Below are 14717 nucleotides of genomic sequence, written 5' to 3'. Positions count from 1 at the left end.
TACGTACTGACATGTTCTCTCTCTCTGCTGTGAGAGTACGTACTGACATGTTCTCTCTCTCTGCTGTGAGAGTACGTACTGACATGTTCTCTCTCTGCTGTGAGAGTACGTACTGACATGTTCTCTCTCTCTGCTGTGAGAGTACGTACTGACGTGTTCTCTCTCTGCTGTGAGAGTACGTACTGACATGTTCTCTCTCTGCTGTGAGAGTACGTACTGACATGTTCTCTCTCTCTCTGCTGTGAGAGTACGTACTGACGTGTTCTCTCTCTCTCTGCTGTGAGAGTACGTACTGACATGTTCTCTCTCTCTCTGCTGTGAGAGTACGTACTGACATGTTCTCTCTCTCTGCTGTGAGAGTACGTACTGACATGTTCTCTCTCTGCTGTGAGAGTACGTACTGACATGTTCTCTCTCTGCTGTGAGAGTACGTACTGACATGTTCTCTCTCTGCTGTGAGAGTACGTACTGACGTGTTCTCTCTCTCTGCTGTGAGAGTACGTACTGACATGTTCTCTCTCTGCTGTCAGAGTACGTACTGACGTGTTCTCTCTCTCTGCTGTGAGAGTACGTACTGACGTGTTCTCTCTCTCTGCTGTGAGAGTACGTACTGACATGTTCTCTCTCTGCTGTGAGAGTACGTACTGACGTGTTCTCTCTCTCTGCTGTGAGAGTACGTACTGACGTGTTCTCTCTCTGCTGTGAGAGTACGTACTGACGTGTTCTCTCTCTCTGCTGTGAGAGTACGTACTGACATGTTCTCTCTCTGCTGTGAGAGTACGTACTGACATGTTCTCTCTCTGCTGTGAGAGTACGTACTGACGTGTTCTCTCTCTCTGCTGTGAGAGTACGTACTGACGTGTTCTCTCTCTGCTGTGAGAGTACGTACTGACGTGTTCTCTCTCTGCTGTGAGAGTACGTACTGACGTGTTCTCTCTCTGCTGTGAGAGTACGTACTGACATGTTCTCTCTCTGCTGTGAGAGTACGTACTGACATGTTCTCTCTCTGCTGTGAGAGTACGTACTGACATGTTCTCTCTCTCTCTGCTGTGAGAGTACGTACTGACGTGTTCTCTCTCTCTCTGCTGTGAGAGTACGTACTGACATGTTCTCTCTCTGCTGTGAGAGTACGTACTGACATGTTCTCTCTCTCTCTGCTGTGAGAGTACGTACTGACGTGTTCTCTCTCTCTGCTGTGAGAGTACGTACTGACATGTTCTCTCTCTGCTGTGAGAGTACGTACTGACATGTTCTCTCTCTCTCTGCTGTGAGAGTACGTACTGACGTGTTCTCTCTCTGCTGTGAGAGTACGTACTGACATGTTCTCTCTCTGCTGTGAGAGTACGTACTGACATGTTCTCTCTCTGCTGTGAGAGTACGTACTGACGACGCTCCCTCAGGGGAACTTAAAGTGTCGGGAGCTCGAACACAAAGAGCCTCTGAGGTGTGACTACGAGTCTTCACCTCAGATAACGACAACACCACACACACACCAGCTGACAGTGATCACTAAGACACCAGGACCCAGACTACACAGGACCTGGTTTGGGATGAACAGGGTCTTTACCTGGACCGAGCGCGTCCTCTCATGCTGTTACTATGGTAACATACAGTCACATACAGCATACTGAACGTGAAGAAGAACGTATCACATTCCTGATAACACTGTCAGGAGGAGAGCTAGTTAGCCGTTAGCTGTTAGCTGTTAGCCATTAGCTGTTAGCTGTTAGCCGTTAGCTGTTCACAAACTCACAGATTCTGCACAATCGGCACAATTAACACTCGCCTCCAACCCGCCTTCGTCTGCTCACACTGAACCGAGCAGCGCCGACATTACGCTGCTATAACATGTTGTGATTCTGATCCTGACCCACAATGCATCCTGGAGAGCGACAGAGAGAAGAGGCCGGTTTCTGGAGGAAGACAAAGACGAGGATCTACAGACTCTTATCTTTAAACCGCTTCACATAAAGATCAGACTCTTCTGCGGTTCTGATTCTGCCTGCAGGCGGATCAGAACCGTCCCACCTCTGATATTTACACAGACAGAGAGGTGGAATGTCAGACTCATGAAGTCTTTCTAAACTTACTGAAGTACTTTACAATGTGGAGGTCAAACTTTCATATGATACAAAGGTCCAGAGAACACGTTCTGATGGAGAATCTGAGTTAAACGTGTGCTGCAGGACGAGTGGACCTCCTGTTCACAGAACCAACACACAAACACCGACCCGGAGCAGACAGAACACACAGACTGCAGCTGAGCGTCATCAGAACACAGGGTGTGAATGATGTGTATGAAACATGTGCAGAGCTGCACAAACAAGGTGTGCAGGAATGTGAACTATGTGACACACACACACACACACACACACACACACACACACAGAGCACATCTGTCTCTGTGTGTGTGTGTGTGTGTGTGTGTGTGTGTGTGTGTGTGAAACATCATTTCATTAGTGAAGGCATCCCATCAGTGGAGCTGAGACAGAATCAGTGGACGCTCCAGCAGAGACGCTGCTCGTCACATCCTTCACCTCCACAGCTCTCCGTGCTCGCGCAGCCTCGAGAATTCATCCTCCACATCTGTGATCTTACGTAATTCACACTTTTCTGCTCTTAATTATTTCTGCTCTCTCATCAAGTGTTGGCCTGCAGGAGATCCTCGCTCCGCTCTGTCAGCGTGCAGCACTCTGAGTGTGATCACCATCACGTCAGCACAGACGTCCTGACAGACGGCGGCTGGAGGCTTCGGGTCCAACAGAACCGGAAGATCAGGAGGAGGAGATGCTGTCAGCTGACATATTAATATCAGAATATTTAACTGCCCAACGATCGAGGATCAATCAGGCTGCAGTGAGGAGGTCAAAGGTCAGAACCACCAATCAGCAGCCAGTTCTCTGCATTGGTTTCAGTGAAAATTGGCGATAAAAACAAAAATCTAATTTGCCAACTTGTGCACAGGAAGTACATCCAAAAACCAACCAGCTAGCTTAGCATTAGCCTGCAGCGTCACTTCCTTATTCTTCTCAGTCGGACATGTTGGTTTAATTCTATCAGAGATCCGTTATTGATGTGTCTGTGAAGAGGTTTCACTCTGAGTGTTTCCTGTTGGATCACTGGAGCCTGCTCGCTGTTTGTTTGGTGAATATTATTTTAACTTGACGAAAACGAACCTGCAAAGAGACGGCAGGATAAAGTGTGTGTGTGTGTGTGTGTGTGTGTGTGTGTGTGTGTGTGTGTGTCCTCTCTGCAGTGTATTTTTAGCCGCGGTCGGACAGGAAGGAAGCGGAGCGGCAAACATCCTCCCGGGCCGGAGCGCTGAATGTGTAACCCGCTCGCTGAGCTTCACGCATGACTTCACCTGAATGTGGCGTCCCAGCAGGAGTCACAGAGGAACCGTCACACCGCCATCGAGCCAACGAGCTCCGCTACACACACACACACACCTTCAACCAGAGCGGCTCGGCCCGTTAGTGTGGAGTCAGAACCAGCTGGAGTAAAACTAGAACTCCACATCCGAGCTAAAGGTCCAATGTGACTAACGGCATGATAATGACCCACAAATCCCGTTTGCTTGTCGTCACCATCGGTCCCATTGATCGGGACTCTAAGGCTGCATCACGGCGTGGACGGTTGCCATGGTAACCAACGCTCAAATCAGTATTGATCCGCGCCAATGTTATTGTTTTTTTGGAGCGCCCGTTCTATATGTCACTGTAAAGCCAGCGAGCCGTTTTCTAAAACACAAAGAAAACATAATCCTGAGCTTCGACTGGAAGACAGAACCAGCTGTCATCAACAACCAGAACCTCAGACTCACATCAGAACTCTGACTTCTGGGTTTTGTTTTCAATGGTTTCCACCTTCTCTCCCACACTGATGTTTTGATGTTATGCTGCAGGTGTATGTATTTATTTCTGTATTATTGATTTGATTTTGAGTTTCTAACGTCGGTCCATTAATCAGAATCTTCCTGCTCCAAACTATTGTTCTGATACCGGCCTCTGAAACGGCTCCATCAGTCGGCCTGCAGGTAAAACTGGCGAACAAGTATCTCAGTCCGACTCATCACAGTGTACCTGGTGTCACAGAGCCGACAGGTGCTGATGTTCTGTAATCAATACAGGTGTGATCGGTTCTTTACAGGATCCATCAAATGTTCTTATCAAAACAAAGATTCCTCTCTCAAAGAAACTTCCTCCTCACGAGACTTCTCTTTGCTCCTGGATAACAAACCCAGTGATCTCTGCCATCTCGTGTGCCAGCTTCCTCTGTTTCCTCTTCCTCTTCCTCTTCCTCTTCCCTGCGGAGGGTTGACCTCAGAGGAAGAGACGCCCGGCGGCTCACCGTCCGTTCAAAGCGACACGGCAGCAGAACAAATGGATTAACAGGCTGGAATTGGTTTCCAGTCACGCTCCGATCGTCTCCAGCTCAGTGGGAAGGAAAATTAAAAATCAGACGGCGCTGTGGTCGCGTCTCCTTCAGCACGCGGCCAATCACACAGCCCGAGGACACAGAGAGGACGCTGCTGTGGGATTGGCTGGGAGTGTCACATGAAGACGCCATTAACAGACAGGAAGTGCTTCCCGAGCTCGTACCACGGGTCCAATAACAGCTATTGGACCCGTGTTCTGATTATCTATCTTATTATTCTATTCTGATTATCAAGTAATGGCTTTAAGTCCTCTGTGACAGTCAGTGTCTTTGTGTTGTGGACAAACAAAGACACTCCAGGACGCCATCTTTGATCCACCTGTAAATAACAAAATGATCTGGCAGTGAAAATAATCTCCAGCTCTGAGATCAGGTGGTCTGTGACGGACCGGTTCTGTGTCGGCTGATGTGAAGGACCGGGTCAGGATGTGAAGCTGCTGCTGGTTTTAAATCGTATCACAGGAACACAGGAGGAGTTTAAAGGAGCAGTCTGTAGTTTCTGATCCAACATTATGTCAGATTACTCAACAGACATGCTGCAGGTACTGAACCGGACCAGCCTGCAGAACTGGACCAGACAACAGGTCCTGCAGAGGCTCCTCATATGAACATGCAGCTGATACACCAACGCAACGTTTCGTGACTCCACCGGATCACACAAGGAAATAGACCGTGTATGCGTCCATTATCGGACACGGTCCACCAGGACGCGCAGTCTCATGTTCGGGGGGGCCGAAACCTCACGGGTCACGATCAGAACTCCGGCTGGTTCTGACTGGTTTGTTTTAGGTGAACAGATGATGTAGAACGAGAGATTAAAGGACCCAGAGAAAGGGTCGTGTTCAGCAGCGTGTCCGATGATGGATGTCGAGGTCAGCGCTGCACAGGTAAACAGCCGTCAACAAATACACACCAGCGCAGGTCGGCCCAGGTGATGTCATCACACACACACACACACACACACACACACACACCATCATCATCATCATCATCACAGCTAACCTGGTTAGCAAGAAGCGCATACACGATCAGTCCGGACAGCATGGAGCCGAACCCCGTCTGAATATCACACAATTGTAAGTCGTCTTTATTGACATGAGCACACAAACCTGACTACACAACATCCAACACCTGCTCTGGACCCACACGGGCCTCTCCTTTAATTCGGCTGTCAGATGCTCAGCAGTGCGGCCCGTTAAACAGCAGAACTTTACATTTCACAGACAATGTGCGTCACTGCCTGTAACGTAAACGTGACACACCAACACACAGCAGCGAGGCGCGCGGCAGCGACCATAAAAGTCCAAATGTGACCACAGAGTGATTTTATTTCTGGGTTAAACCAGCGCCGAATGAAAAAGCAGATTGTCTGCACTCTGACCTGGTTATAAATATTAGCTCATTAGTAACATGTACGCGGCAGTGAGAGAGAAAACATTTAATTCGCACATTTTCCTAAGCGGTTCAGCGCATCGCTCTCTGCAATCAGGACGGAGCTTAAGCTAGCAACCACATCAGTGTCCGACGATGGAGACCTGCGCTCACCTGCAGCTCGGCCCGCTCCACCTCCCACTGGGCCCGCTCCACCTCGAACCGGGCCCACTCATGCTGGAGAAAGTGTAAAATCCCCGGGATGTTGTACTGAGCTCTGGCCGCCTCTCCGCCGCCGTAGTCTCCAGGCTGCGGAGCTTTAACGTTCCCCCCGCCGGGTAAACCCGAGCTGTTGTTGTTGAAGAACACACCGGGGCCCGCCTGCTCGTCCATGGCCGGACCGGGTCGATGTGGGCTTCTGGTTCCGTCCGGTTCTTTCAACCGCGTCAGTGAGGAATCCTCCGGAGGGAAACACGGTCCATCCACGGTCCTCTCTGCGGGGCAGCAGCGCTCCTGTCTGAACCAGCTGTCAGCTGAGGAGACGCCGTCCAGACCCGAACGGAACCACGCACACCACTTCCGCTCCGGACTTTCACAATAAAACGTTAACGTTCATGGGCTGCAAAACACTGCAAATAACAACAACAATAATAATAATGATAATAATAATATTTATAATAATAATTTTAACAATAGCAGTTTTATAATAATAATAGTAATAATAACTAATATATATATATATATATATATATATATATATATATATATATATATATATATATATATATATTTATAATAACAATAATAACATTTTCATGATAATGAATTATAATAACATGTATATTTTGTATAATAATATTCATAAAAAAAATAATGATAACATTTTTTATAATGATAGTATTCATAATAAAAATAATTATAATGATGATGATAGATATAATCATAATAATAACAATAATTATAATAACAGCAATAATAAAAATCATAATAATATTAATATTTATTATAATAATTAACATTCATAGTGATATGAATACTGTAAAAAGAATTTACTTTTTTAGGAAATCTGTAATAAATTACACTTACGTGACAGCTAGATCTCATTCATATCTGTTGTAATTACATTATTACTTTATTTAAATCTTATTTATTATGAGTGTTTTCTTATGTTACAAAGAGTCAACATGAATATTTACATGTTGGTTTCAGTATCCTTTAAAAAAAAAAAAAAAAAAAGTGGCATCCAAATACTTAACAGCTCATGTGTCAGCTGATTGGTTAATCAATAAATGACTGCAGTATTGACTCGGTGTATTATGATACTCCATTTCAAACAATAACAGGAACGACAGCCTTCTGCAGACATTGTGTTTATTTACAGTAGCAAGTGTGATGATAATGTGCAACAGTGCACCTTGGTCAAAGTGAACACCCTGTATATAGACTTTACTTATTTTATTAACAGCTGCATTTTATTCTATTTTTCTATTGTATCTTGTTTCCCCCAGTGAGGGATCAATAAAGTCTAATCTTATCCGATATCTTCGACGTCTAACCAGACTTTTATTTTGAAGGCAGAAGCTTTCCGTTTCCTGTATCACGTTGGCTCAAATTAAGTAACTTCACACACCTGTGCGGTAACATCAGCTGCTCTCTGCCCCGCCCACCACCGTGCTGCTCAGGTGAGTGGCAAGAAAACGGTCCAATTGATGAAGAGCGCGCATGACGTCACCAAACCAGCGACCCAAGATTCAAGTTCAGGAAAGAAAAATAATAAAAATGAAAAATAGATAAATTCAGTTTTAAAAGTTGTTATTTATCATCAATGTTTAAAACAAAGTAAGTTATTGTAAAAGACGGCTGAAAAGAATCAAAGCAACAATAACAACGTGACATTTTACTGAGATATATATTAATTTAGGAGCTGGTGGGAAAAGAACATTTTTAATGTTTACTTGTAAATTTAAGATACCCTGTCCTTGTCAGAGGTTACTGTTAGCATGTTAGCTCAGTTAGCCGTACAGCTAGGTGGACAACTGGTGGGGGAGTCCCTGGGGCCTGATCACCACAAGGGGCCCCTGCAGGTCTAACTCCCCTGCAGCTCTCAGGGCCCCTGCAGCTCTCCGGTCTGGGGCTCCTGCAGTTCTCAGGTCTGGGGCCCCTGCACCCCTCTACCCTGGAGCCCCTGCAGCTCTCAGGTCTGGGGCCCCTGCACCCCTCTACCCTGGAGCTCCTGCAGTTCTCAGGTCTGGGGCCCCTGCAGCTCTCAGGGCCCCTGCAGCTCTCAGGTCTGGGGCCCCTGCACCCCTCTACCCTGGAGCCCCTGCAGCTCTCAGATACCCTGTCCTTGTCAGAGGCTACTGTTAGCATGTTAGCTCAGTTAGCCGTACAGCTAGGTGGACAACTGGTGGGGGAGTCCCTGGGGCCTGATCACCACAAGGGGCCCCTGCAGGTCTAACTCCCCTGCAGCTCTCAGGGCCCCTGCAGCTCTCCGGTCTGGGGCTCCTGCAGTTCTCAGGTCTGGGGCCCCTGCACCCCTCTACCCTGGAGCCCCTGCAGCTCTCAGGTCTGGGGCCCCTGCACCCCTCTACCCTGGAGCCCCTGCACCTCTCAGGGCCCCTGCAGCTCTCCGGTCTGGGGCTCCTGCAGCTCTCAGGTCTGGGGCCCCTGCACCCCTCTACCCTGGAGCCCCTGCAGCTCTCCGCCGGCCCTGCGGGTCTGTGTGCGGGGCGCAGTCGGTGTAGCGTGATTGAACCGCAGCTGACTGGCTGTGACTGCGGCCATGTGCTCATCAGCTGATGCGCCACAGCCGCGTCTATTTAACGCTGCTGGTTCAGACCGCTGCTCCGTCACACACACACACACACACAACATGCCTCCGTTTGACAAGACGCAGCTGCAGAACAAACCGTTCAAACTGAGGAAGAACTTCGGTAACAGCAGCAGCACGATGATGATGATGATGAGGATGAAGAGCAGCTGTTCACACACGAAGAGTCTCACCTGTTTTCTCTCTCTGTGCAGTGACCAGGAAACAAGAAGCGGCGGGGATCCGGTCCAAGTTCTCCAACAAGATCCCGGTGAGTCCCGGAGAAATGCGAGCTGACTGTCAGTGTCCTCACCTGTCCTGCTCTTCCTCACCTGTCCTGCTCTTCCTCACCTGTCCTCCTCTTCCTCCGGCGGACTCAGGTCATCATCGAGCGCTATGAGAGGGAGAAGTTCCTGCCTCCTCTGGACAAAACCAAGTTCCTGGTGCCGCACGAGCTCACCATGACCCAGTTCGTCACCATCATCAGGTAGAGTTCTCTTCAGTCTGGACTCATGATCATTAACACCTGAGGAAGAGTTCTGATGGTTTGAACTGTTATTTTCTACCACAAACCCCAAATATTCGATATATGAACATGAGATGAACTTCAGAGGTGTTGAGTAAACAGACGGTCCTGTTGATGTTCAGAACCTGCCTTAGAAACATCACGTTTTAACTTTTCTACAGTACCACAGTGATCCAGTGACGGTTGTCTGTACAAACATAAGTTCACTGCTAACAGGAAGTGCTAACAGATAATTCTGCAAAGATTTAACAGAGTTTTAAAGTTTTTATTTATTGTGTTTGTTTTTTGTTTTTAAATCAAGTCTCAGCTGCTTCAGTTGTTTAGCAGAACGACTCTTTTACTGTGAAGCTCCAGAACTGTTGAGGAAACAGACCGTCCTGTTGTGAGCAGAACTTCCCTTTAGAAACATCACGTTTTAACTTATTTTCAGTACCACAGTGATCCAGTGATGGTCGCTTCTACTTCCATGAGTTCACCGCTAACAGGAAGTGCTAACAGCTAATTCAGCAGAGATTTAATGGCGTTTTTAGAGTTTTTAATTGTTTTTGGTTGTTTCTTTGTTTTTAAATCAAGTCTCAGCTGCTTCAGTTGTTTAGCAGAACGACTCTGTTTTACTGTGAAGCTCCAGAACTGTTCTGTGGACTACCACACTTCACAGAATCAGGAGATGATTTGTCAGATTTCTTGTCTTTTCGTAATGTTTCATGAAGTCACGGTTCTGGTGTTGAGACTGAAGTGTTAGTCATCAGATGTGGAGGCGGGTCTGGACCTCGCTCTGAAAGTCGTCTGTTCGTGTGCTTTCTAAATTCCTGAGATGCTTCTTGTTCCTGATGACGCAGCAGAACGGTTCCAGTCTCGGGTTCTGACGCTGACCGTCGGTCTTAATGAACCGGGTCGTAGTGAAGCTGCTGATCAGCTGATGAGACGCATCACTTCAGATTTTCTCCTCATTATCTGTGTTAAAAGAAACAAGTGACATTTTATACAGAAGCCTTTTAAAGTAGATGATCCGTGAACGCTCTGGACCGGCTCTGAACATGTCACACAGATTTAAACTGGATGAAGATGTTCTGTATCGGGTCGGGCCTCTTTCTCTCTGAGCTTTGCAGATAGATGTGGTTTGAGATCTGTTGTGGTTCTTTGAGTCCAGGAGGTGGACGTGACTTGAGTTTTAGTTTTTGGAGCCCAGAGCCTTAAAAGAAATAACATTTAAATAATGATTTAACAGCCACACGTGTCCAGAACCTGTTCCTGGATCAGTGGAGAACAGGGACCCACTTTGTCAACCCAGTCGCCAGAGTAACGTCGGCGCTGTATGTTGTTATGTTACAACTTTGTCTTTAATTCAGTCTTCTGTCGTGACGACGCTGTTATGGTCTGTTGGGTTTAGACATTAAAAAATGCTTTATTAGGGTTCAGAAGAGATCATGTTCTGGTCCAGAATACCTGCTTCTGTCACCAGGTCGCCGGGTCAGAAACGTCATGTGACACATTGACTCTGGACCGGTCTTGACTTGACAGAGGTTATCGTATAAATATTAATATGATCTTATAAAGGATTATAAACTGTCACCTGCACAGAAGTGAACTAACCCTTCAGTGTGAAATCTACTTATAAATACCTGCACTGATCCTTTAAGATCCATTTGGATCCGCCTCAGAGGTTCTCCTCCATCCTGCACACTGAGGTCCAGCTGATCTTTAGGGTTTGATTCCTCATTCTGGTCTCAGTCATGATGACACAGCAGACAGTCAACAGCAGCTTAGGAGGAACAAGAAACTCAGGTCCAGTTAGACCCACAGGATGTAATGAGACTTGAATGTGTCCCAAATCAATGCCACACACTGGTGGTTCTGATGGTTCTGTGGTGGTTCTGATGGTGGTTCTGATGGTTCACCATGTGGACTGTAGCGATGGTTTATATCAGCTTTTCTCTTTGGAACAAAAACCCTCTGATAACTGTACGAGACGCTCTGACATCAGATTAATGATATGAAGTCATTAAAGTCCGTCTCGTCTCTGAATTCTCTGCAGTTTGTTTTCTGCTCGAGGAGGAAAGTTTGTGTTTCTATCAGAGTTCACAGGTGAAACACGGAGAAGGACTTCAGTAGGAGACAAATATGTAAAGATGTTTTTATTAATTCTGAATGTTTCAGTGAGTGGAGCCAAGGCAAGTTTATTTGTATAGCAACTCAAAGTGCTTTACAGGCACACACAAATTACATTAAAAGACATTAAAAATAGCATTTTAAAACCAGTAAAACATTAAGAAACAAACATCAAAACAAGAAGGCTAAAATAGAGAAGCTTTGAAAGAAACAGGACTGTAGAGTCAGAGTCATAATGCAGTTCAAAGACTTGAATTGCTTCAGTTAAAAGCAGTGGCAAAGAAATGTTTTGAGTCTTGAGTGGTTGAGAGGTGAGTGTTGGAGCAGACCTGCAGTTTTCAGGGAGTTTGTTCCAAATATGTGGTGCATAGTAACTGAAAGCTGCTTCTCCATGTTTACTTCTGACTCTGGGGACTGAAAGCAGACCGGTACCTGACGATCTCAGAGTTCTGGATGGTTCAGAACGCGACAGCAGATCAGAAATGTATTTTGGCCCGAAACCATTCAATGCTTTATAAACCAACAACAGGACTTTGAAACCTGAGAAGTGTTTTACCTCAAGTCGTCTTCTTTGTTTCACGTTTTGTGCTGCTGGACAGTTTCCATCAGAAGATGATGCAGTGTTGGTCCTCATGTTTGAGTCTTTACCTTGTAGTCTTTATGTTGTAGTCTTTATGTTGTAGTCTTTACATTTGAGTCTTTACCTTGTAGTCTTTACCTTGTAGTCTTTACCTTGTAGTCTTTATGTTGTAGTCTTTACCTTGTAGTCTTTACCTTGTAGTCTTTATGTTGTAGTCTTTATGTTGTAGTCTTTACCTTGTAGTCTTTACCTTGTAGTCTTTACCTTGTAGTCTTTATGTTGTAGTCTTTACCTTGTAGTCTTTACCTTGTAGTCTTTATGTTGTAGTCTTTATGTTGTAGTCTTTACCTTGTAGTCTTTACCTTGTAGTCTTTATGTTGTAGTCTTTATGTTGTAGTCTTTACCTTGTAGTCTTTACCTTGTAGTCTTTATGTTGTAGTCTTTATGTTGTCTTTACATTTGAGTCTTTACCTTGTAGTCTTTACCTTGTAGTCTTTACCTTGTAGTCTTTACCTTGTAGTCTTTATGTTGTCTTTACATTTGAGTCTTTACCTTGTAGTCTTTACCTTGTAGTCTTTACCTTGTAGTCTTTACCTTGTAGTCTTTATGTTGTAGTCTTTATGTTGTCTTTACCTTGTAGTCTTTACCTTGTAGTCTTTATGTTGTCTTTACCTTGTAGTCTTTACCTTGTAGTCTTTACCTTGTAGTCTTTACCTTGTAGTCTTTACCTTGTAGTCTTTACGTGTTGGTCTCTAGTCTGTTGACCACATTCTCAGCATGTTTAGTAATTCTGAATGGACTGTAGACTCTGCAGACGACAGTAGCTCCTCCTGCAGAGAACAATGGTGGATCCTGATGAGTGCAGCAGGTATGTGAGGCAGCTAACGGACGGCGTGCGGTCTGTTAGCTGCCTCACATACCTGCTGCTGCTGCCGCACTCATGAGGATCCACCATTGTTCTGTTGACGTTGCAGGACACCTCTCGTTAACGTTAACGTCTCTCTGTCCGGTCTCTCAGGAACAGGATGGCTCTGCTGCCCACTCAGGCCTTCTACCTGCTCATCGACAACAGCGGGCTGGCCAGCATGTCTCTGACCATGGCCCAGGTGTACAAGGACCACCAGGACGAGGACGGCTTCCTCTACATGACCTACGCCTCGCAGGAGATGTTCGGACACTGACGCTGTAGATTTTATTCACCGTTTAAAGGCAGCCGGCCTCCAAATCTGCTGTAAATAGAAAAATATCATGTATTTATTGTAATATTTGTTGTAAACGTTGGTGTCGGAAGGATTTTAATAAAAGTACGTGGATCCAATAAATCTGCAGTGGAGCTGAGTGGTGACTGGGTCCAGTCTGGTTCTGATGGAGCTTTAATTTAAACAACATGAATTCTTTATATTTATACAAGATGAAACTTTGTGGAGCTCCAAGCACCAAAAGCTGAAGATGATCCACAGAGTGACGACACCACCCTGACCCGGCTCGGACCTGTGACCTTAATGTTGTTACACTCTCTCTCACTGTGGTTCTGTTGTGTGATGGACCCGTGTGATCCTCAGTCTGGACACTGGGTGGCAGCAGAGATCCACCAAACTGACACAGAACCTGCCAGAGGAGCTGATACTCCTTCAACACTCATTACATCGTGTGGGTCAGGTGCTGGTTCAGAACCAGTGCTTGGTGTTTCTGACAGACAAAGAACCGGCTCCAGAGTGGCACCAACACCTCTTAAGAGCAGCTTACTTCAGGAGCCGGGTGGGCCCGACTCGATGTCATGTATAAAAACCAGAGTGTTCGGCCCGGTCCACAGGAGAACAAACATGTTTTCACTGTAGTTGTTCCTGACAGTGTGACTGAAGGATGTGACTCTACTGTGGTTTAGTTACTAGTTACTTTTCAGAGTCCGGTGTCTCCCCCTGTGGGTCCAGATGTTCTGGTTCTGAATGTCTGTGATACCCTGAAACTCTCTCAGCTGAAATGCATCGTCGCAAAACTTTGAGTGCTTGAAAAACATTTAAACCAAAGTTTTGAATGCAGAACTTTTAATTGTAGTTGAGTATTTCCACAGTGTGATACCAGAACTTTAGCTTCTTCCTCCACTGACAGACTCTTGTGTACTTTGAGCTGTCGGTAAACTCGTCCTTCCTCACTGTGACCATCAGGAGGCGCTCTCGCTCTCTCTCTCGGACCTTACATCCTCCAGGTCCGCCTGCAGTAAAAGTTCTGCCGTGGCGAGGTCGTTACTGGACCCGGTCTCATTACAGACGTCGTTAGAGGAGTTGTGGATCTGTTGTTCGGATGATAGTTTACGCTCCATTAACCGTAATGGAATTAACAAAAAAGTGATTACGTGTGCTGAACCTCCGGCAGCGGCCTCACAGAGGAGGAGCGGGCTCCGGTTCTGATCACAGCATCCCATCAGAACCTGTGAGGTTCTGTTCTCAACACGTGTGAGAAACTAAAGAGAGGAGGAAGAAAATGTGTGGACGTCAGGTTGAATAAAGGTGAAACACGAACATGAAGCTGACGAGCTGTGCTTTGTCTCCAGACAAACTTTGGGTTTAATGGAGCCGGAGGTTCTTGTTAATGTCCCGCAGCAGTCAGCCGGCGCCGCGGGCCTCTGGAAAACCCAATCGCTGCAGTTAATGACGCCTGATGTTGTGCAGCTGTAATGGTCCCGGCTTCATCCAGACTCGTTTGGGGAAATGGGATTTTGTCATACTCATCAATAAACAGCGCCGTGAGTTTACAGGAGCTGTTGTATTCACAGAGCTCACAGAACCTCGGCCCGCTTCACCTCCTGGATCCACGCCGCTCACATGCATATCATACACACACCTGGTCTGTTCAGGTGACGTGGAGGGTCAGAGGACAGAGGAGGT

The 14717-nt window shown here is 46.3% G+C and overlaps 2 protein-coding genes across 3 annotated transcripts in view; one reads left to right on the top strand and one right to left on the bottom strand.

Moving 5' to 3' along the window:
• The window catches only part of strn (striatin, calmodulin binding protein), a 40816-nt gene extending 34425 nt beyond the window's left edge, over positions 1-6391 (bottom strand). For both annotated transcript variants that reach the window (XM_030407596.1, XM_030407670.1), the window contains exon 1: positions 5983-6391. In XM_030407596.1, the coding sequence (XP_030263456.1) occupies positions 5983-6201 (219 nt within the window). In that variant the 5' untranslated portion in view covers positions 6202-6391. The remainder of the gene's footprint in view (positions 1-5982) is intronic.
• Positions 6392-8581: 2190 nt separating this feature from the next.
• LOC115578628 (microtubule-associated proteins 1A/1B light chain 3C-like) lies at positions 8582-13165 on the top strand. The gene is made up of 4 exons (XM_030411679.1): positions 8582-8741; positions 8833-8888; positions 8998-9104; positions 12851-13165. Exons 1-4 carry the CDS (start codon positions 8591-8593, stop codon positions 13011-13013), a joined length of 477 nt encoding a protein of 158 aa, XP_030267539.1. The 5' UTR covers positions 8582-8590; the 3' UTR covers positions 13014-13165.
• The last annotated feature ends 1552 nt before the right edge of the window (positions 13166-14717 follow it).

The sequence above is a fragment of the Sparus aurata genome, chromosome 1 (assembly GCF_900880675.1).
Source record: "Sparus aurata chromosome 1, fSpaAur1.1, whole genome shotgun sequence".
NCBI lineage: Eukaryota > Metazoa > Chordata > Actinopteri > Spariformes > Sparidae > Sparus > Sparus aurata.
The sequence above is the reverse complement of the archived record's forward strand: the minus strand, read 5'-3'. Positions and strand labels throughout refer to the sequence as shown.

Coding starts and splice junctions, on each gene's coding strand:
- LOC115578628 (XM_030411679.1), top strand. CDS start 8,591: ATGTGCTCATCAGCTGATGCGCCACAGCCGCGTCTATTTAACGCTGCT. Junction 8,889..8,997: donor AGTTCTCCAACAAGATCCCG/GTGAGTCCCGGA, acceptor CGGCGGACTCAG/GTCATCATCGAGCGCTATGA. Junction 9,105..12,850: donor CAGTTCGTCACCATCATCAG/GTAGAGTTCTCT, acceptor CCGGTCTCTCAG/GAACAGGATGGCTCTGCTGC.